Source organism: Arachis hypogaea, chromosome 4 (genome assembly GCF_003086295.3).
Source record: "Arachis hypogaea cultivar Tifrunner chromosome 4, arahy.Tifrunner.gnm2.J5K5, whole genome shotgun sequence".
Taxonomy (NCBI): domain Eukaryota; kingdom Viridiplantae; phylum Streptophyta; class Magnoliopsida; order Fabales; family Fabaceae; genus Arachis; species Arachis hypogaea.
In genome coordinates, this window is record NC_092039.1 from 1,699,588 (window position 1) to 1,722,231 (window position 22,644).

Below are 22,644 nucleotides of genomic sequence, written 5' to 3' on the forward strand. Positions count from 1 at the left end.
AGGGAAAGAAGAATGGCATAAAAAAATGCAAAAACTACGGTGATTTCACCGCAAGGAAAACAACCTATCTTCTTCAAGGAGGATACCATGGCTCTGATACCATGTTAGAAATAAGAGACTAAACTGAAAAAAGATATTCAAGTTGTCTACTCAAGTTGTCTAGAATGATACAATATGAAAAGATATTTATAGGTACTAAAAGAATCGTAATAATAAGGACGTAATCTCCTATAATAAATATTTAGATGTACTAAATAATACTAATTGATCCTAATTGATCCTAATAATATTCTAACAATTTCCAATTGGACTATTGAATTTTGTCTGAAATAAAATGTATCATTAGATAAATAATAAGATATAAATAATAATAATAATAATAATAATAATAATAATAATAATAATAATAATAATAATAATAAGTAATTAAGTGTGTAAATAATGATTACCTTGTACCAAGTGAAAATCCTATCTGTTGGGAGACCTGTTTTGAGCCAACCAAGACTGTTCTTCTCATAATGTTTGACATTTTCACCATGCAATCCAACTTTGTAGTTCCACATATTGTTTGTGATGTTCTTCACCACCTCATCACCACTTTCATCATGTGTTACCAAGTGAATTGGACCACCAACACCCACTTCCACATTGTCAAAGAATGCACCATAGTTCTATACATACCAAAGATATTAATTAATTAATTAATTAATTATTGCTAATTATTATTAACTATGTAATTAACTTACTGGTAAGCCAACTGTGGCACTAAGGAGAGAAATCTCATTGGTCCCAGCCTTCAATGTGACGTTTGTTTCAAAAGAGAATTGGTATTGTCCATTTTTAGCATATTGGGAACCTGATAATAATGTGAGACATTCACAAATTAATTAATTAAAGGATGATTAGTGTAACAATAATTAAATAATTAATTAATGAAAATTACCTGCATGTTTTCCATTAACAAATGCATGAAGTACGTGACCATTGGTATTGATTCTGAGCTTAACATCCTTCTTAGTCCAAATATTATCATCAACATTAACACTGAGGAATAAAACATTTTGTTAAACAAAAATTATTGACACGAAGGCCCGTTTGGAAAACTTTAGAAGTAACTTTTTTTAATTTTTGACTTATGAAAAGTAGTAGTATTAATGTCTGCTGCAATTTTCAAAACTAAATTATAACTTTCTAAGAAACTATTTAAGAGCTTATAAAGAAGTTAAAAAAATGACTTCTCTCGTAATACTTCTACTTTTCATCACATTTCTATAAAATAAACACTTTTAGAGTTAAAAATCCAACCACAAAATAACTTATTTATAAGTTACTTTTAATAGAGTTATTTATTATTTAAGTTATTTTATCAAAAAGAGCTTAATTAAATTGGTTACCCAAACTGAAAAAATATTAGAAAAAATATTATAAATTAAATTAATTACCTGGTAATGTACCACAAGTAATCAGAGGTACCATTTGTGATAACCTTTTGATCCAAAAGTTGAGGAGCACTTAGAGCAACATTACCAAGAATTTTTCCATTTTTCATTTGTTCAAAAGGTTCATGTCTCCATTCCCATTTCAAATTATAAGATCCATCATCATTATCTGCACCTTCATTCTCCTTCATCACCATTACGGATGTTTGAACATTCACCTAATCATATTATTAATAACTAATTAAAAAATACTTCTTTTTAATTTTTTAATCAAATAATAATAATAATTAAATACCTTGGCAGTGCTATAAGCTTCTTTATAGCAATCTGGAAGAATAGACACAGACCAAGCTGGAACATTATATTGATTGTTCTGGAAATTAATTGAAGCATCATATGAATTATTTGCATTGCCAAGGAAGCAAGCTGATTTTCCACCATGGCTATAAATTGTAGCCTGTCATAATCAAATCAAAATTAATTAATTAATTAATTAATTAATGTAACTTTAATATATATATATATATATATATATATATATATATATATGTTATCTAACAAAAATAAGAAAAAGTAAAAACTTACCGTGACCATGTTACCATATTCAACATCTCTCCGGTGACCATGAACAAGGACATCCTCAATTGATTTCAGAACTTCATGAAGTTTCTTAAGATGTCCCCACTTAGGTTGATTCAAATTACCTAAAGAAACAAATATAAAATATAATAATGAACAGGGAAATTAATTATTAATTATAGGGGTGAGCACGGTAGCGGGTACTCGATTATCAGTCCGAACCAATTAAATTAGTTCTGGAACTAACGGGTAATCGAGTCCAAACCGATGGCCTTTGTTAATAATTGGTTCAGATATCGATTTTGGAGGTACAGAACCTGAACCAATCCGCAAAACCGATTATATATTAATTAAATAAAAAAATAAAAAATATATATGACTTTTTTATTAGACAATGATTATTCACTGTTAATATGTTTGGCTTTTTTTGGTGACTTTTTAGTTTTTTTGGTGTCTTAGTGTTTAACATGTTTGAATTATTTCTATTGATGTTACATGTTTATTGTACTTGTTAAATTTTTGAGATAAAAGTTTAGTTTTTTTTATGAATTTCAAAGTCATTGGGTACCCAATTACCCGAACCGAACTAATCCGTTCTTAATCGGTTTGGTTTGATTCAGATACATATACAAAAAATTACAAATTCGAATCAAACCGAACCAATTACATTTTGATCGATTCGATTTTAATTTTACCATAAACTCGAATCAAACCGATCCGTGCTCACCCCTAATTAATTAATAATGTTTTATATATGCTTACCATATTCATCCAAAGGAGCATCATAGTCATATGAAGTAGTGATATATGGGCCTCTGAAGTTCTTCCAAAATTGGTACCTCCATGGTACTGTAAACAATAAATTGATAATAAATTCATTAAATTAAAGCATTAATCAAGATAAAAAAAACAATTAATAATAATAATAATAATAATAATTACCATATAGTAGTTTTGGTATGTTCCACCATATTGGAAAAACCTTGCCACAGCAAAAGCAACATCCTCCGCAGTTCTATGTGGAATTTGTCCTCCCCAGTTCTTAAACCTAATAATTTAAAGCATTAATTAATTGACCTAACACAAAATTATGAACGAAAATACCAAATAAAAAAAATAAATCAAGAAATTATTATTGTTACCAGCCAGTCCAATTCTCAGTCCACATCTTAGGCTTGTTTTTGCTATTAGGATAAAATTGGTCACAGTAAAAACCGTTGCAAGAGTTAAGCTGTGTATTAGGGAACAAAAAAAAACAATGAACTAATTAGCAACAATTTTAAATTTTTAAAAATAACATAATAATAAAATAAAATGTTATATTTATGTAATTTACCATTGGATCTGGAGCATCATCTTGTTGGCACATAACCCATGGAATACCAATTTGATAAGATTGAGCCAAGTTTGAACACCAATCAACATATTGTTTTCCATCATCACCATAAGAACTCATAATATTTCCATACTCATTTTCAATCTGTTAATTAACACACAATAAAAAACAAAAAATTATTATTATTATTATGTGAATCATAAGAATTAAAATTAAATAAATTAATAAAAATTAAGAAAGGAACAAAAAAAAAAACCTGAGCAAGAATAATAGGTCCTCCTTGTGATGCAAAAAGCTTCTCTTGGTTCATCATGTCCACAATCAAGGTTGTGAAGTTTTTCATCTCATGCTGCAATAATAATAATTAACAAAAATTTTAGATTATAGAACTCAAATTTATACTTCATTAAATAAAATAAAATTAGTAATATGACGTACCTCGAATTGAGCATTGTTCGTCCTAAATTCAATGCCAGGAATATTGTGCAACCACACTGGGAATCCTCTGATGAGAGATTTAAAGAAATAAAAAAGAAAATCGATAAATTTTACACATACAATTGAGCATAATATATTTATTATTTTTGGTGGAAATTAATATATAAATATAAATAAGAATAAAACCTAAAACAACCCTGACAATTATCTCGAAAGACAACGATGTTCTTAACAAAAAAAATCTAACTCAACCCCTGACAATTACTTCGAAATGACAATGAGACCCCTGTGCCAAAAAAAAGTTAATATAATTTTTTTTTGCATAGGGACTTATCAGTTCTAAAAAAATATCAGGGATTGAATTTGATATTTTTTTTGGAGGCCTCACTATCCTTTTAAGATAATTGTCAGGAGTCGGGTGGATATTCACTCTATAAATAATTTTACCCATAATTCCATTCTGCCAAACATATGCACCAATACGAAGCATGGTTTTAAGTCCTTCATTTTGGACTGTTTTAATAAATCTCACTAAATCCAGATTCCCAGTAAAGTCATACCACAAAACAAAATAGAATATATTTAGCATTAAGAAAATATAATTTCAAAACCAAAATATTTTAAAACAAATATTTCTATTTCGGAAAATTATTAAAATATATACCTGACGATAATGAGGTTCATGAGCGTTCCAAAAGACATAGGTTTCAATAATATCAAGTCCACCTTCTTTGGCTTTCTTGATCAGTGATGGCCACATCTATTATAATAAATATTACAACGAAAAATTAATATATAATAAGTTTTATTCGCATTAAATTAGTTATACCAAAAATTTGTAACTAATTACTCATTTAAAAAAAATTAAAAGGTTGTGGATTCGAATTTTTTATCTTTGGTAAAAAAAATTACTCGTATAAAAAATATATTTATATAAAAGTGTATTATAATTATTACTTTTTATTAAAAAAAGGTGGAAATTCAGGTGCAGTCGACTTTACGTGAAGTTGATAGCTGAAAGCCGTTAGATAATTTGACTAATTTGACTAAATTTTTAACTAACGACTCTCAACTATCAACTTTACGTGAAGTCAACTGCACATTCGTTTTCACCTTAAAAAAACTATGAAATAATAACTGTTCATACCCTGGCCCAACAGTAAAGGCCCAGGTCCAAATAAAAGGCCTAATCCCACGGATTGGGTCTCATCCAATACCAACCTTCGTCCTATGAAGTCGGTTCTCACCACGACTTGCTCTAAAGAAGTCGGGTACGAGGGTTAGCTGGCAGATAAGCACTCATTCAAATGAATAACTGCCCCTAGAATCTCTCTAACCACTTCCACAAGCCATATCTTAACCTCCCTAAGATAATGGGACGGTTAACACCCTAAAAATATGGCACTACTCCAACGGTGGTTATTGGTTCACCACTATAAATACACTGACACTCTTCAGGTATCTCTAAAGCCCAATACATTCTAAACCTGCTCACACCCTTACTAACTTAGGCATCGGAGTGTCTTTGCAGGTACCACCCCCCATTCACTCACGTACACAAGTTGGAAGGAGGCTCCAGCGCACAAACCTGCTCGGAGGCTACCATCCGCAGACGATTGGGCCGGCCAATACAGTCCAGTCCATTAATCTCTGGTTATCCACCGTAACATTGGCGCCGTTGCCGAGGACCCGAGAGATCAACCAGTAATGGCGGACAGATCCCCTGAAGAGGGTCGTGTGGAGTCAGATTCTGAACAAGAGAATATAGACATGGGCAATAATGATGCAGACTTGACCCTCCACCAGGGAATTAATGATCAACACAGGGAAGGTACCTCCGGAGTAAAAAACCCGAAGGTAAACTCTTCAGAGGGGCGCGAATCAGAGAAAGAGGGACCATTCCATGTAACTGAACTCATGGGATTAGTCCACAGTCGCCTGGAACAATTAGAACAAGAACAGGAGCGACAAAAGGAAACCGAAAAGAACCTAAAAGAGGAGATGGAACGATGAAAAGAGTTAGAAAGAAAACTCTTAAAGTTAGAATCCTCCCTCAAAGGTCACAACTCCCGCGACGAACGAGAAGACCCGCCCTTAGGAGGGGAAGATCCTTTCAGCGAAGATATAATGAGGGCGAAAGTTCCGAGGAACTTCAAAAGCCCCGATATGGACCTCTATGACGGAACCACAGATCCAAAGCATCACTTGAGCAATTTTAAAAGTCGGATGTACCTAGCTGATGCTTCCGACGCTACGCGATGCAAAGCTTTCCCGACCACCCTATCGAAAGCAGCGATGAAGTGGTTCGACAGCCTCCTCCCGAGGTCGGTTACTAGTTTTGAAGACCTCTCAAGGAAGTTTTTGATGAGGTTCTCAATCCAGAAGGACAAAGCGAAACATGCACCGAGCCTCCTGGGAATAAAGCAGGAGGTCGGAGAATCCTTACGAGCCTATATGGAAAGGTTCAACAAAGCATGTTTAGAGATTCAAGACCTGCCCACAGAGGCAATCATAATGGGGTTAGTCAATGGACTCAGAGAAGGCCCCTTATCGCAATCCATATCTAAAAGACACCCCGTTTCTCTAAGTGATATACAGGAAAGAGCTGAAAAGTACATCAATATGGAGGAAAATGCTAAGTTGAGAGACCTGAGTTGGCGCCCTGGGCTCCCTCCCTCAACAAAAGAGAGGGAAAGGGAAACCAAGAAAAAGGAAGAACTCGGTCTCGAGAGACCAAGAAAATACCACTCTTATACTCCTCTGAAAGTTTCTATAGTGGACGTATACAGAGAGATTTGTAACACTGAAAGACTGCCACCCCCTAGACCCATTAAAAATAAAAAGGGGGGAGCCGCAGCGACTACTGCGAGTACCATAAAATATATGGTCACTCCACAAACGACTGTTACAACCTTAAAAATGTGATAGAAAAGCTGGCTAGAGAAGGTCGGCTCGATAGATATCTCATAGAAAGGTCGGACGGCCACGGGAAGAGAAAGCGAGATGATATGGATAGAAGAGACCCACCGCAACATTCTCCGGAGAGACATATCCATATGATCTCAGGAGGGTTCGCAGGAGGAGGACTCACCAAATCCTCTCGCAAAAGACATCTCAAAAGAGTCTACCAGGTCGGAGAAGAGTCATCCGACCTCCCTACCATTTCATTCACAAAAGAAGATGGGCAAGGAATAATCCTTGGACACGATGATCCAGTAGTAATAACCATGATCCTGGCGAATGCCCATCTCCACAGAACCCTAGTGGATCAAGGAAGCTCGGCGGACATCCTTTTTAAGCCCGCTTTTGACAAACTAGGGTTGGATGAGAAAGAATTAAGAGCCTACCCCGACACCCTATACGGGTTAGGGGACACGCCAATAAAACCACTGGGATTTTTGCCCCTCCACACCACCTTTGGAAGGGGGAAAAAATCAAAGACTCTGAGTATAGACTTCATAGTCATCGATGTAGGGTCAGCATATAACGCTTTAATCGGCAAAGCTACTCTAAACCGACTCGGAGCAGTGGTATCTACACCCCACCTTTGCATGAAATTCCCGACTTCAGCGGGGATAGCAACGGTAAGGGGAGATCAAAAGTTGGCAAGGAAATGCTACAATGAAAGTCTAAATCTGAGAGGAAAGGACAGAAAAGTTCACACAATAGAACTCGGAGGTGCAAGGGCCAGAGAAGAGCTGCGACCACAACCGGGAGGAAAAACGGAGGAAATACAGATCGGCAAAGAGGAAGGAAGAAATACTCACATAGGAGCCAACCTAGGGGGAACCCTAAAACAAGGGTTGACTAAACTCCTAAGAGATAACTCCGATCTCTTCGCTTGGAAGGCCTCCGACATGCCTGGGATAGACCCCGAGCTCATGTCCCATAAGCTCTCGGTTTACCCGGGGTCTCGACCTGTACAACAAAGAAGACGCAAGCTCGGCCCGGAACGAGCCCTAGTAGTAGAAGAACAAGTACAGACGCTCCTGGAAACTGGCTTCATCAGAGAAGTCAAATACCCAACATGGCTAGCCAATGTAGTGCTAGTCAAAAAACAGAATGGCAAATGGAGAATGTGTGTCGACTATACCGACTTAAATAAAGCATGTCCCAAGGACCCCTATCCGCTGCCAAGCATTGATACCCTAGTGGACTCCAGCTCGGGGTATCAATACTTATCATTCATGGACGCCTACTCGGGATATAATCAAATCCCAATGTATGAGCCAGACCAGGAGAAGACATCATTCATCATACCCTGAGCTAATTTCTGCTACGTGGTAATGCCATTCGGATTGAAGAATGCAGGAGCCACATATCAAAGGTTGATGAATAAAGTGTTTTCTTCTCACCTTGGGAATCTAATGGAAGTATACGTCGACGATATGCTGGTAAAGACCGAGAAAGAAGTCGACCTCTTGTCCGACCTCACACAAGTCTTTGACACCATAAGGCTGCACGGGATGAGACTAAATCCCGCAAAGTGCGCCTTCGCGGTGGAGGCAGAAAAATTTATAGGATTTATGCTAACACAAAGAGGGATCGAAGCCAATCCCGATAAGTGTAGAACCATCCTAGAGATGAAAAGCCCGACTTGTTTGAGGGAAGTCCAGCAGCTGAATGGCCGACTTGCAGCCCTCTCCAGATTTTTGGCAGGATCGGCACTAAAATCCCTTCCACTGTTCTCCTTATTGAGAAAGGGATGTCAGTTTGAATGGACTCCTGAATGCGAGGAGGCGTTCCAGGAGTTCAAAAAGTTTTTAAGCCAACCTCTTATTCTGACCCGACCAGTATATGGAAAAGACCTCGTCCTGTACTTATCCGTAGCGGACAAGGCTGTTTCATCAGCCCTGATAATAGAAGATGAGGTCGGACAACATCCAGTTTATTTCATCAGTAAAGTTCTACAAGGCCCTGAGCTAAGGTACCACAAACTAGAGAAGTTTGCCTACTCCTTAGTAATAGCCTCACGAAGGCTACGACCTTACTTTCAGGCTCACACAATAAGAGTTCGTACGAACCAACCCATGAAGCAAATCCTCCAAAAGACGGATGTTGCAGGGAGAATGGTTCAATGGGCAATAGAGCTCTCCGAGTTTGACTTAAGATATGAAACTCGGACAGCGATCAAAGCCCAATGCCTCGCCGACTTCGTTGCAGAATACGCAGGGGATCAGGAGGAAAAACCAACTACATGGGAACTCTATGTAGATGGATCTTCCAATAAAACAGGAAGCGGCGCAGGCATAATATTGGCAGATGAAAGAGGAACCCAGATAGAAGTTTCCCTAAAATTTGAATTTCCAGCTTCAAATAATCAAGCAGAATATGAAGCCTTGATTGCTGGATTGAAGTTGGCAGAAGAAGTCGGTGCTACAAAGGTGATGATATACAGCAACTCACAAGTGGTGACCTCCCAGATAAGTAGAGAGTATCAAGCAAAGGACCCGAATATGAAGAGGTACTTGGAGAAAACTCTGGAGCACCTTGGGCGCTTTGTAGAAACCGAGGTCAAACACATAACTCGGGATCTAAATAGCAGAGCGGACGCCCTATCCAAGTTAGCAAGTACCAAACCGGGAGGTAACAACAGAAGCCTGATCCAAGAAACCCTCCAGGAACCCTCAGTAGTAAAAACAGAAGACAAACAAGAAGTACTAGAGGTAGTCAGTTTAAACCTCAGATGGATGAATCCCTTGGTCGAATACATGAAATTCGACACCCTCCCTAAAGAGGAGAAAGAAGCAAAAAAGATCCGAAGGGAAGCACAACCCTACACCTTGGTGAGAAATATTCTCTACAGAAGGGGGATATCAACACCATTATTAAAATGTGTACCGACCTCAAGAACTGCCGAGGTGTTAGAGGAAGTCCACAGCGGAATCTGCGGAAATCATCTCGGAGCAAGGTCAGTAGTCAGGAAAGTAATCCGAGCAGGGTTCTACTGGCCGACCTTGCAGAAAGATGCCACAGGATTTGTGAAAAAGTGCTAACCATGTCAGATGCATGCAAATTTCCACGTGGCTCCCCCAGAGGAGCTCATAGTATCACTTCTCCATGGCCCTTTGCAAAATGGGGAATGGATTTGTTAGATCCTTTTCCCCAAGCGCCAGGACAAGTCAAATACCTGATCGTGGGAATAGATTACTTCACAAAGTGGATAGAAGCAGAACCATTGGCCACCATCACCGCACAAAGAAGTCGGAAGTTCCTCTACAAAAATATCATCACAAGGTATGGGATACATTATTCCATTACCACAGATAATGGGACCCAGTTCACTGACTCTACCTTTAGAAGCCTAGTAGCCAGTATGAAAATCAAACACCAGTTCACCTCGGTGGAGCACCCGCAAGCCAATGGGCAAGCCGAAGCGGCCAACAAAGTCATACTGGCAGGGCTAAAGAAAAGGCTACAAGAAGTAAAAGGAGCCTGGGCTGAAGAACTTCCACAAGTGTTATGGGCTTACAGGACAACCCCCCAATCCGCCACTGGAGAAACATCCTTCCGACTAGTTTACGGCGTGGAAGCCATGATACCAATAGAAATCAAGGAACATAGCTCAAGGGTAATTCTCCATGACGAGATTGGAAACATACAAGGGCACAAGGAGGAGCTCGACTTGCTCCCCGAAGTCCGAGAAGAAGCCCAGATAAGAGAAGCGGCATTGAAGCAAAGGATGACAACAAGATACAACAAAAAAGTCATTCGAAGAGCATTCACCCCAAGTGACTTGGTCTTGATCAGAAACGACATTGGAGTCAACAAATCAGGGGAAGGAAAGCTCGCCGCAAATTGGAAGGGACCATACAAAGTCAATGAGGTCTTAGGAAAAGGTTATTATAAAGTAGCCGACCTAAACGACACCGAGTTACCGAGGTCGTGGCATGCTTGTAATATGAAAAGGTACTACAGTTAAAAGCGAACTCTACTCCCTGATGTACTCTTTTCCCAAACTTCACGATTTTTTCCCAAAATCAAAGGGTTTTTTCTGGAGGTGGGTTTTTAACGAGGCATCATAGTAGGGGCTAAGGGAAATAGATTGTCAAAAACCCTTAGTAGCAATAAAGTATCTCCCCCAATTAATAAAGATCTTTTTCATCTTACAAGTATCTCTTATAAATTCCTTTTTGTTTTCTCTTTCTTTCTACGAAACGCGCCGACTTAAGCTCGACAAAACGTGAAAATCCCATGAACCGACCTAGGTGGTCGTCAGGATAAAACGACGAGGTACAAGTCGGTGTAAAGAGGTTATATAAGCTGATCGTAAACAACTCGGAAACAACTCGACTCATAAGTCGAAACAAAACTCCGAGTAGAGAAGCTCGAAAACACTTCGACCCTAAAGTCGGAGTGAAGAACCGAGCAGAAGAAAAACACATCGCAAAAATAACCTAAGTCATAAGAACTCAATAAAACATAGTTGAGCATAAGGAATAACAAAAAAGAGATTGAAAAAACCTAGGAAAAAGGTTAAAGGCTGTCTAAAAGTCCTTAAACAAAAAGGCTCAGAAAAACAGACAAGCCAATGGGAAAGGTTTTCGGAAAAAGATCAAGGGGACTTCGAAAAATCAAAATCAGAAAAGCATACACGCATAAGGTAACTTAAACCCTTATCCAAAAAAGGGTATTTATTTTGTTAATTTAAAACCCTTATTAAAAAGGGCACTTTCTAAAATATTTTGTTTACGGCCTTAAAAGGCCAAAAGAAATTGTCCAAACACCACCAACAAACAACATATAAAGAGTTTAAAAAAGGGGGGACTCACAGGCCGAGCCCCCATATCGCCATAAAAAAGTTATTTCTGCAGAGGAGTAGACGGATCACCACCACCAGAATCAGGAGGAGCGCCACCAGGACCGGAAAGAGAGGCATCCACAGGAGACGAAGAGGAAGTTGGAGGAACAACAGAAGAACTTGGTGCATCTTTAGAACGAGGAGAGGACTCTATAATCCTCTGCCCCCGAGTCTTCAATTCTGACTCAGAAACAATTACGGGGGCAGGAGGATCCACAATAGCACCATCAATGACGACTTTGTCCGGATCTAAAGGAGAAAGGTCCAGGTCAGGGGCAATGACTCCGACCTGCTCCTTGAAAATCCTCCAAGCCTCCTCGGCGCCATCAGCAATAGAGTCCTCCAACTCAGCATATGCATTCCGAGAGTTCAACAAGTCCTTCCTCACAGACACAAGATCTTGAAATAAACTCTGGTAACTCTCTTGCGCTACCTTCCTCAAACCCGCCTCCATGTTGCATTGGGCCTGCAACTTACTCTCCTTCTCCCGAAGGGTATCTCTCTCCTCCTTCAGCTTAGCGACCTCCTCCTTCAACTCCCTCTCATGCTCTTGATAAGCAAAAAGCCTTCCTTCCAGCTCCTCAACCTTCAAGGTTAACCCCAAAGAGCTGAGAGGAGTCTTCTAAAAAATATCCAAGAGCTTGCCACAAACACCTGCCGCCCTAAAACTCTCCTCAGCCAGAGTGGTAAGGTGGTTCCGAACAGAAACATCATCCATACTTATATGAGGATAGATGTTCTTTCGAACGAATGCAAGAACATCCGCCTTAACCCCACCATCAAAAGAAGAGCCAGACTCTAAAGTCTTGCGCTTCTTCTTTTCTGGCTCAGAAAGAAGTCGAGCGGAAGGGAGTGGCCGAGACAAAGCTGAAGAAGAAATCACAATGGGCTGGGAAAAAGCCCCCATGTTCTGAGGAGGAGGAGGAGGAGGAGGAGGAGAGACGATCGCCCTGGTGCCACCAGTCCTAGCCCGAGACCTTGCCTTAGCCTCCTGAACTCTTTGGTAAGATTCCTGAGCATTCTTCCTTGCCATATCTGCAAAAGAAACAATTAGCAAAAGAAACAAGTCGGGAAACCTCAAGTCAGCAGATACAAGTCGAAAATAAGAAATGTATACACATATATAAAAACTACCTAGTTGCGACCGAACAAAAGTCGGCGATCCCTGGAGGAATTTCCTAGTATCCAAGTATGGGGCCCTCCCCCACACTTCTCGGAAAAACCCCACAATGGCCGCCTCCACCTCATCCAGGTCGTCCAGACCGTACTTCTCACAAGGGGAGGCCTCCAACCAATAGAGGGGAAAGCGAGGGGAAGAATTCTCATCCAAGAAAAAGGGGTGGTGACCCTCTACAGCTTGCACTTTGAAAAAATAATTTTTGAAGTCGTGGAAGGATTCGTCAAAAAGGGTGAAAATTCTCCGACCTTGTATGGCTCGGAAAGACACCCATTGTTGCTTGTTATTCAGCCCACTGAAGGGCTTAGTCATGTGGAAGAGATAAAAGAAAATCCTCAAATAGGTCGGAAAGTCCAAAGCGTGACTTATAAATTGGTAAATTTTCAGAAAGCCCCAAGAATTGGGGTGAAGCTGGGTAGGGGCAACTCGACAGTGGCATAAAACAGCCATTTCAAATTCAGAAAATGGAAGAAAAACACCCAAGCGGGTGATCATACATTCATACATAAAGAAAAAATGAGGGGCCGCCTCATTGGCCCTCCCAAAATAAACCCGGTCTTCTGGACCCGGGACTATCAACTCATACTTTGGCTCGTCCTCCTCAGAAGTACAAATTCTATTGTGAGTACGAAGGTGGGTGATAAACTCGGCATCAACCAAGGGTTCCTCCCCTAGGACCGTGACATCAACCCATTGAGAAAGAACATCTATGGAAGCCATTTCTTTTCTTATAAAGGGTGACAAAAACCTACAAAAGAAAAAGAAAAGGAAAATCAAAAACACGGTCTCTAAAGGGAGGGAATACGGAACCAAAGTCTACAAACCAACCTATCTATCTACAAAATAAAAGCATGCAAACACAAAGCATGTTACGAAAGAAGAAAAGCTAACCTTTATCCAAAAATGAAGGCTGGAAGAAGCAGAAGTCTCCGAAACACAAGAGTGCAGCACGAACGAAGAAAGAGAAAATTTGAAAAATTGCAGAAACGGAAAAAGGAAAGAGAGGGAAAGTATTTATAAACGTGCTAAGGTACATAATGGTAAAAGCGGAGCAGTCATTAATGAGAATGCACCGTTACCAAGACCTACGCACATCCCTAACGGACACGACGCTTGATTAGACGTAACTGTCAGAACCAAAAGGACACGGAAAGTCACGTCGGTTTCAGACCATCACGTCGGTCCTCCAACAAATCGGCTACGACCCCGAGTAGAATACTCGAACCCAAATTTTGAAAGAAAAATTGGGCTCGGGTAGGGGCACTGTTCATACCCTGACCCAACAGTAAAGGCCCAGGTCCAAATAAAAGACCTAATCCCACGGATTGGGTCTCATCCAATACCAACCTTCGTCCTATGAAGTCGGTTCTCACCACGACTTGCTCTAAAGAAGTCGGGTACGAGGGTTAGCTGGCAGATAAGCACTCATTCAAATGAATAACTGCCCCTAGAATCTCTCTAACCACTTCCACGAGCCATATCTTAACCTCCATAAGATAATGGGACGGTTAACACCCTAAAAATATGGCACTACTCCAACGGTGGTTATTGGCTTACCACTATAAATACACTGACACTCTTCAGGTATCTCTAAAGCCCAATACATTCTAAACCTGCTCACACCCTTGCTAACTTAGGCATCGGAGTGTCTTTGCAGGTACCACCCCCCATTCACTCACGTACACAAGTCGGAAGGAGGCTCCAGCGCACAAACCTGCTCGGAGGCTACCATCCGCAGACGATTGGGCCGGCCAATACAGTCCAGTCCATTAATCTCCGGTTACCCACCGTAACAATAACATATATATGTTTATATATGTTTATATACAAATAAAAAACAGGATGATTATTTGATAATTGATTATGATTATGCATTAATTACCTCAGCAGTACTACGTGGATAATGAATTGAGCCATAAAATAGGATTTTTCTTTTTCCATTGAAAGTGATGGCTCTTCCATCGTAAGAAACATTCATGGCTTCAATTGTGAAGCTCATCAAAGCCATGCATAGCAATAGAAACGCAGCATAAGAAGTCATTCTTATTCCCATCTTGACTTGACTAATGAGTAAGTAATTAAGATTCAAAGATGAAGTGTGAGCAACTATGTGTTGAGAGAACCTATTTATAGTTGAATATTTGTTGAGAAATTTGGAATCAAATTTGAGATAGAATGGATAAGAGAGAAAAAAATTAAGTTAATCTTTTGTTGCAATCAAATTAACTATATTTTAAAATTTAAAGTAACTAAATTGATCTTGTTTACATTTATTTTATGAAATTCAAAATTAAAAGGTTTTGGGATCTATTAGGTATCGGATTGGATTAACATATCTAAAAAATGAAAAATTATCCATGATCCAATCCAAAGTAGGTTCTATATTTTATTACATCTAATGTCTTTAAAAATTAAAAGGTGTGATATACTTCTACATATTAATAAACATCTATATTTATTTTTATTTTTTATTATATTTATATTTATTAAAATTATTTCAAATATTAAAAGCAATTTTACTAAACATAATTTTTATCACTTATACTTTCTAAAAGTTACTTTAATATATTTTGATTTATCAATTATAATGGTTATGTTGTTTTTAATAAATCTTTATCTTTATCTTTATAGTAATAGTAATAGTAATAATAATAATAATGGGAAGCTCTTGTGCTAAAGTGGCGTTCATACGTTGAGTTTGAAAGTTTATTTGCTTAGGTGTCGTCATTAGAAATTTTTAGAATTTTATTTGTAAATTATAAATTATTATTTGCTTGGATAGTTATTTTTTAAATTTTAAGTTATTTGTTTATGTTGTTATTTTTAACTTTTAAGTTATTTGTTTATGTTGTTACTTTTATTTAAAAATTATAAATTATTATTTTCTTAAGTTGTTGTTTTTTAAATTTAAATTATTTTTTAAAATTTAAATTGATTTGTTTAGGTAGTTACTTTTTAAATTTTAAGTTATTTATAAATTACTCTTTTAAATTATAAATTATTATTATTTGCTTAAATTGTATTTTTTAATTTTAAATTATTTGTTCATAAATAGTCACAAAAAAAATATTTGTTCATAAATTAAAATTTTTAAAAAAATTAATTTAAATTTATTGTAATTCAAATTTATTACCCAACTAATAAGTTCACGTAATTATTATATGAGCCAACTTGAATTAATTCAAATTTATTTCGAAGCTATGGTAATAATTATTTAAAATATTATCTTTAAAGATAATGACAATTTTTAAAAAATTATGAAATAAGAGAAAGAAAAAGATACGATATTTTTAGCATGGATGGAGACCAATAAAAAATTTAAAACAAGTCAAACTTTAAATGTATGCTGAGTTTTCAAATAAATTTGTTTAGAATAGAAAAAAAAGAACGATATTCACGCAAGAGAGGATATTCTATTGTGAGGTTAAACTATGTTCTACCGGGTATATGTGATATCTATTATATGAGAATTTTGTTAACTGTTCAGAAAGAAGTTTTTAATAATATTTAGGTAAGAAAAATAGTATTTTCATTTTAGTAACATGTTATGATTTATACTTTTGTACGAATATTTGTCATAAATTTAACTAATTTATCTATAACTATACTTTTAGACTTAAAATGAAATGTGTAACATAGAGCACAACATTATATAGCAATTGTTTTTTTAATGATGTTAGTAAAATATTATATTGTCGATAAACTTTGGGTTTAATTATTCTGTTAGTCTTTATAGTTTCGTGAAATTTTCAATTAGGTCCCTATATTTTTTTCCTTTTAATTGGTCCCTGCACCATTTTTTTTTTCAATTAGGTCCATCTTAGTAGTAATTGGCTTAATTATATAGGGACCAACTAAAAAAGAAAAATTGGTGCATGGACTCAAATAAAAATAAAAGAAAGTATAGAGACTCAATTAAAAAAAAAATTGGTGCAGAGTCTCAATTAAAAAGAAAAAAAGTATAAAGACTTAATTAAAAATTTTACGAAACTATAGAGACTAACAAAATAATTAAACCTAAATTTTGTTAATTTTTTGATATAAAATTTAGTGCAAAATTAATATACTACCAATATAGTTATATATATTCTTATCTTTTTATATCTCTTTTCTTATCATTAAAAAATATTATAAATTTTAAATTATTTTATTTATATTTTATTTAAAATAAATATAAAATAATATATTTAATATATTTATTATATAATAATAATAATAATATTATTATTATTATTATTATATTAAAATTAAAAAATTTATAATTATAAAATACTATTTTTAATTTATCACGTCAAATTAAAATATAAGGCCGAGTTTAACACTAATACCCTTTAGAACACTAGGACCCACGATAGCAAAACCCCTTTTGGAATGGCCTGCTCGCTCCAGCGAAGTTCCATCTTCCTCTTCAACTTTCGACCAAAAAAAAAAAAAAATCTTCCTCTTCAACTAACTTCATCCCATCATCCTACCTCAACCACCTCACCAAACCCCACTTCCTTTGTTTTCCTCTTTCTTCCCAATCTTACCAACTTCTACCACCTCCTCTATGTCATGGACCTGCACCCCGAAACCGCAACGACCTCCTCTCCCACCTTCGCTTCCATCGGCCGCAGGAGCCTCAAGGACATGTCCATTTCCGAGCTCATTTCCGTTCTGCGCGCCGATTTCGACACCGTTGAAGAGGTTTTGTTGGCCAGAGACGCCAAACACAGAGCTGAGATCAGTCCACTTTATGAAAAGATCGAATTAGAGAGGCTAACGAGGCTTCGACTGGAATCGGAGCTGAAGACGAAGCAGGAGGAGCAGCGTTGTCACAGGTGTGAGAGAACACAAGAGGGTTACGAAATGTTGCTGAAGGAAGTGAAGAAGAGCGGGTTGAATGATTATAAGAACAATGCTATTATTGAAGAATTAAGGAACACGAATCGAGAGTTGGAGATTCAAAATAACAAAGCAACTGATGAATTGGCTACGATTAGGATCAGATGCAGTCAATTGGAGAATGCAAGGAATGTGAGTTTGGCTACCATTGAGAAGCTTAGGGTTGAGAATTGCAAATTGAGAAAGGAATTGAATAAAGGGGTTAATGTTGTAGTCAAAGATGAGCAAGACAAGGAATTCAATGAAATGGATGTTTGCGGTTCTGCCTCTTTGCAAAGAATTAAAGACATTGGCCAAGGCCAATCTTCATCAGGTATGTAAAAATTCTACTTGCTTGTAACTAACTAGATGGATAAGTTTCTTGCTTGGGCCGGAGAGTGTGGTTGACTAGAAGGCTGATACGAATTTGTATGATGGTAATTAGGGAGAAACTAGATATTTGGGTATTAGTGAATATTAGTAATGAGAGTAATATTATTATAAAGGATTTAACTATCTTGTCTAGCATATTTTTAATAGTATAATAATAGAAACTTTTTAAGTTTTTGATGTATTTAATTGATTGAAAATGTAAAAAAGTTATCTCTTTTGATAATTTTTGGTAAAACATTTTCTTTTATGTGTCCTTGTGCACATGTTAGCAGGACCCTATTATTAATAAGGGACTACACAATTGTCTATTTTAATAGGGAGGTGAATAGTAAATATCGTAGAGCCTTGGTTCATTTAGGAGTTTTGTATCATTCACTTGAAGTAGACTGAATTGTATACTTAGTTCTATACATTCAATTATCTACATCTTCTTCCTTTATTCTTAATTATTCTTATTCTAGTCCTAGCAATGGCCCATCCTCCCTGAATCAAGCCAGTGAGAACTTAGTCACAGTGTTTGATGGTGGTGGACCAAAAAAGAAAAACCTGAATTGAACTAGATAGAAGTAGAAGTCTTTGTCTTGATGTAGTTTGCTCAGTTACCGGGTTGCTTAAACAGGTATTTTGATCACAACAATGCTATTTGAACCCGGAATGGGTGCAGACACCAATGTTGCATCCCAAGCAAAAATTAAAAAAGTATACCTCTATATTAAACTCAATCCCAAATTCCCAATGAATCAGACTTCAACACCAAAATAAAATGGGGAAAATTCAATGACACACTGTAGCAAATATAGTATGTACATGGGTTATATAGTTTGTCTATCAGGTCGATAACAAATTGGGCAAAAACAGGACTAAATAGCCTTGAACCAGTGGACCTTGTTGTCATATGCGCAAAGAGGGGGGAATAGAAGAAAATTTCCACACATGGAAAAGTAGTGTAATCAAGGTTCACAAACAGCGGCTAGGCACAAATAGTGAGGCGAGAAAAGCCTATGGCTTTGACATGTTGACCCGCACTAGGTTCACTTATTCGAACTATTTTTTTTTAGCTTAAATGGTGCTTTTATGGTAACCATAAAGTGCTGACATGAGCGCCTTTGATACCCTTCATTAACAATATTTGCTTTTTTTTTTACCGATAGGAATCCATTTAATATAAATAGGGCAAGGCTCCAATCTTTGGCACCCAAATTGAGTTCTCCAAGAGAAGCTACCCGTCCAGGGTAACTTGAAGAGAAATCGTGGTGGTGTGGTGGGCTCAGGTTTCCAGTGTGATAGAACATAACCAACTAGCTTGGTGGTGTAACATTTCTGCTTGAGATAAGGTGAATGCTTACATGGTTCCTGTCCCCCCTGTTTTATTATTATTATTAGTAGTAGTAGAAGTAAGGAAGAGAGACTTAACATGAGGAATAAATACGGCTAGCCAAATAAATAAATAGATCGATCCAGGACTTGCATCAATAAATGCACCATTATTTACTGGATATGTTTGAATGTCTTTCTTTTGGGTCTTTTGCTGTTATTGATTGGTTGATCCCAGTGTATATGATTTCCTGTTTTATTAAGTGAGCTGAAGTAGCTTGTAACTTCTCATACTGTTATAACTTAGATCAGAAAATAGCTTGTAACTGGTAACTATTTGTTGTAACTTCAACTGAATAAATACTGGTTTTCTTCTTTTTCTTTCGAGATATACTTTTTGGAACGATTGATAGTTTATTCCAAAGAATAATTGGAAATTATAATAAATTGCAGTTTGCATTAGAGAAGTATTTGCTAGTGCAATCTCTTCTTGTCTCTTTTTGGGCTAACAGAACACTGACCAGTTTTGAGTAGAACACATTTACATTAGAATTATGCTATATAAACAGCTCGACAACCGGCAACCTTCTAATACATGTATGTGGGAACCACTAAAAATATTGTATTACACATACATGTTGTTTTAGGAAATAATGATTTCTTTTAAAAAACCCCTTAATAATGATGTCATTAATTGAATTATGAGTGTTATGGTGTTACAATGTTAAGGTTCTATTTTTATTTAAGTGTTGTAATTTTTGGACTTGATTTGGTAACAAAGGTTAGTGTACAAGCATCCTGTGTATTTAGATAGAGTTTAGCAAACAGTCACATCCAAATGGTTGATGCAACATAAGTATTAGTGGCTGATTACACAGCTTAAAACAGTGACCTTGAGGATTGACAACTTTTAACGGTTGTCCGAACGTTGTCCTTCACCTAATTTGGTTACAACGTTTTGATAAATTGTTTGGTTATGTAGGTGGACTGTTCTTTAAAGTGTTGGATATGGATTCATGCAACAATGTGTCAGGGGATGCTGCATTTGAAGCTGTTGCTGAGGTTTACTCAGAGAGTGATGACGATGGACATTTAGAACCAGTTCCTAGAATGGAGTTTGATTCCTTAGAAGCTGTTCAGACATTTTACAAGAGGTATGCGAGGCTAATTGGTTTTGGTTGGAAGATCAGGACCTCGAAAAAAGGGTTTGATGGGAGACCAAATTATGTGGTACTTGCATGCACTCGTGGGGATCGCCGTCTATCTAGTATTTCGACAACTCTTCCAACCCAATTCACAAAATGTTCTGCAAAGATCAATGTGAAGAAAGGGAAAGATGGAAAGTGGATGATTAGAAAGGTAGATCTTGAACACAACCACGACTTAAGCCCTTTAAATTTAAAATACTCAGGAAACACGACTATTAGCACACTCATTTAGGATTAATACGCATTTAAATGCTTTATTTTTCCTTTTCAAAGCCCATGTAAAAAGCTTTTACTACACGTTAACCAACAAAACTCCACCGTTTGAGTTTTTATGTATAATGTTGGACTTGATTGGAACCTTTGCCCTATCCCAACTTCATGTTTTTTATAAATAAAATTCATTCGTCAAGTATTTATTTATTTTATCTACCACATTGATATGTGATCAGCACTCGAAGATGTGGTAAGAGATTCTCGTTTAACTACAAAAAGAAAAGAAACTATCAATTAACTGTTACAAATTCAGTAGATAGCAAAATGTAAGTCCTGGCTTGATATTAGGTGAATCAGTGAATGCGATTTCCCTCTATTGTCGAATAAACTCCTCTGCTCTGGCCCTTACCAAATTGCCATGAACAGCACCAGTCAAGACGAGAATAAATTTTCTTAATTTTTTATTTTATTTAAGAGAGTAAAATCTGATTTTTTATTATACATTTTGCAAGTGTGACTAAAAAAAATATAAAAAAATATTAAAGAGTTATAAATTATATTTTACTCTCTTACTTGAAAGAAAAAATTAAAGAATTTATTCGTCTTCCACTGCCAACCAGGAGCGGACCCACTTTATGAGAATAGGGGCCACTTGCACCCATTGAAATTTGAAGAAAAAGTAAAAATTATATATAGCTATAAATTTGTTTTAGTATTAAAACTAAAAATAAATAAATCAATTTAATAAAAAATTAACGAATAGTAATAATGTACTTTCTTAAATTAACTAATTAGTTATTAAATTAAAACTTAATTTTCTAGCATAAATAAAATTATCAATATATTTTTTATTTTAAAAAATTATTTGATATAAAAAAGAGTATTATTCATTTGACATAAGTTTTTTATGGCATGTCCATAGTAGAACTGCTCCCATCTACTCATGCAATCTAATTGATAAGTTAGGTAGGTTCTATAATCTATAAGGTAGTCATCTCCTCACATAGTAGATAAAAAATGAGATTTTAGATGATATTTCTCTACTAATGCGGAAACCAATACTCAATTATGGAATGATCCCACTCAATCATGTAGGCCAGATGTTCAAAACTAGCACATTTGAGGTATGTCTTAATATGCTTGATAGGACTTGTCAGTAAATTCCGTTGCATCCATAAGATTCTATTAGGTTAAAAAAATTTATGTAAAACTTATGCTCAAAATAATACAAATTTTATTTTCATTAAAGATATAACTTAAATGTTATACCAGTTAAAATTTTTTTGACAAAAATATATTTTCTTGGTCTAATTTATAAAGAGTGTTTTCATAGTCTAACAATTTTTGCTCCATCAAAATAATTAAAATAAAATATTAAAAATTAATATCAATAGTTTTCAACTAATTTTTTTTAAATAACAATAATCAAAGTAACCTAATCTAAATAATTAACCCAAAATAAATATAACCAACAAACGGGACAAGACTATTATAACATATTTAACATAAACTAAAAATAAAAATAAAACAATTAAAACATATAAATATACATAGCAAATTTAAATGAAATATTGATCTGAATGTTCTTTAAATACATTAATATTAAAAATTATCTAATATAATATAATCTAAATTAAACAACATATTATCTCAAGTAAATACACTTTATAACTATTATCTATTTTATCATTATCTAAATAATTATCTTTATATTAATACTTAATCCTAATTTTTACAAAATATCAATTCTAAATATTTAAATAAAATGACATTATAAAAAATAAATAAAAATAATTAAAAAAAGAATAATTTTAAAAACTTATTTAAAATTTGATGTCTACTGAGATGAAATCACAGAAAAAGAGAAAAAAAGAATAAATTTT

At 35.9% G+C, this 22,644-nt stretch overlaps 1 protein-coding gene and 1 pseudogene across 1 annotated transcript; one reads left to right on the forward strand and one right to left on the reverse strand.

Moving 5' to 3' along the window:
- Window positions 1-440: 440 nt before the first annotated feature.
- On the reverse strand, window positions 441-14,811 carry LOC112798317 (beta-galactosidase 15-like; annotated as a pseudogene).
- Window positions 14,812-17,105: 2,294 nt separating this feature from the next.
- On the forward strand, window positions 17,106-20,957 carry LOC112795650 (uncharacterized). The gene is made up of 2 exons (XM_025837694.2): window positions 17,106-17,967; window positions 20,323-20,957. The coding sequence occupies exons 1-2, from the start codon at window positions 17,142-17,144 to the stop codon at window positions 20,778-20,780; spliced, it is 1,284 nt and encodes a 427-aa protein (XP_025693479.1). The 5' UTR covers window positions 17,106-17,141; the 3' UTR covers window positions 20,781-20,957.
- The last annotated feature ends 1,687 nt before the right edge of the window (window positions 20,958-22,644 follow it).

Excerpts from the sequence above, each read along its gene's own strand:
- LOC112795650 (XM_025837694.2), top strand. The coding sequence starts at position 17,142 with ATGGCCTGCTCGCTCCAGCGAAGTTCCATCTTCCTCTTCAACTTTCGA. Across the intron at positions 17,968-20,322 it reads CCAAGGCCAATCTTCATCAG|GTGGACTGTTCTTTAAAGTG; the intron begins GTATGTAAAAAT and ends TTGGTTATGTAG.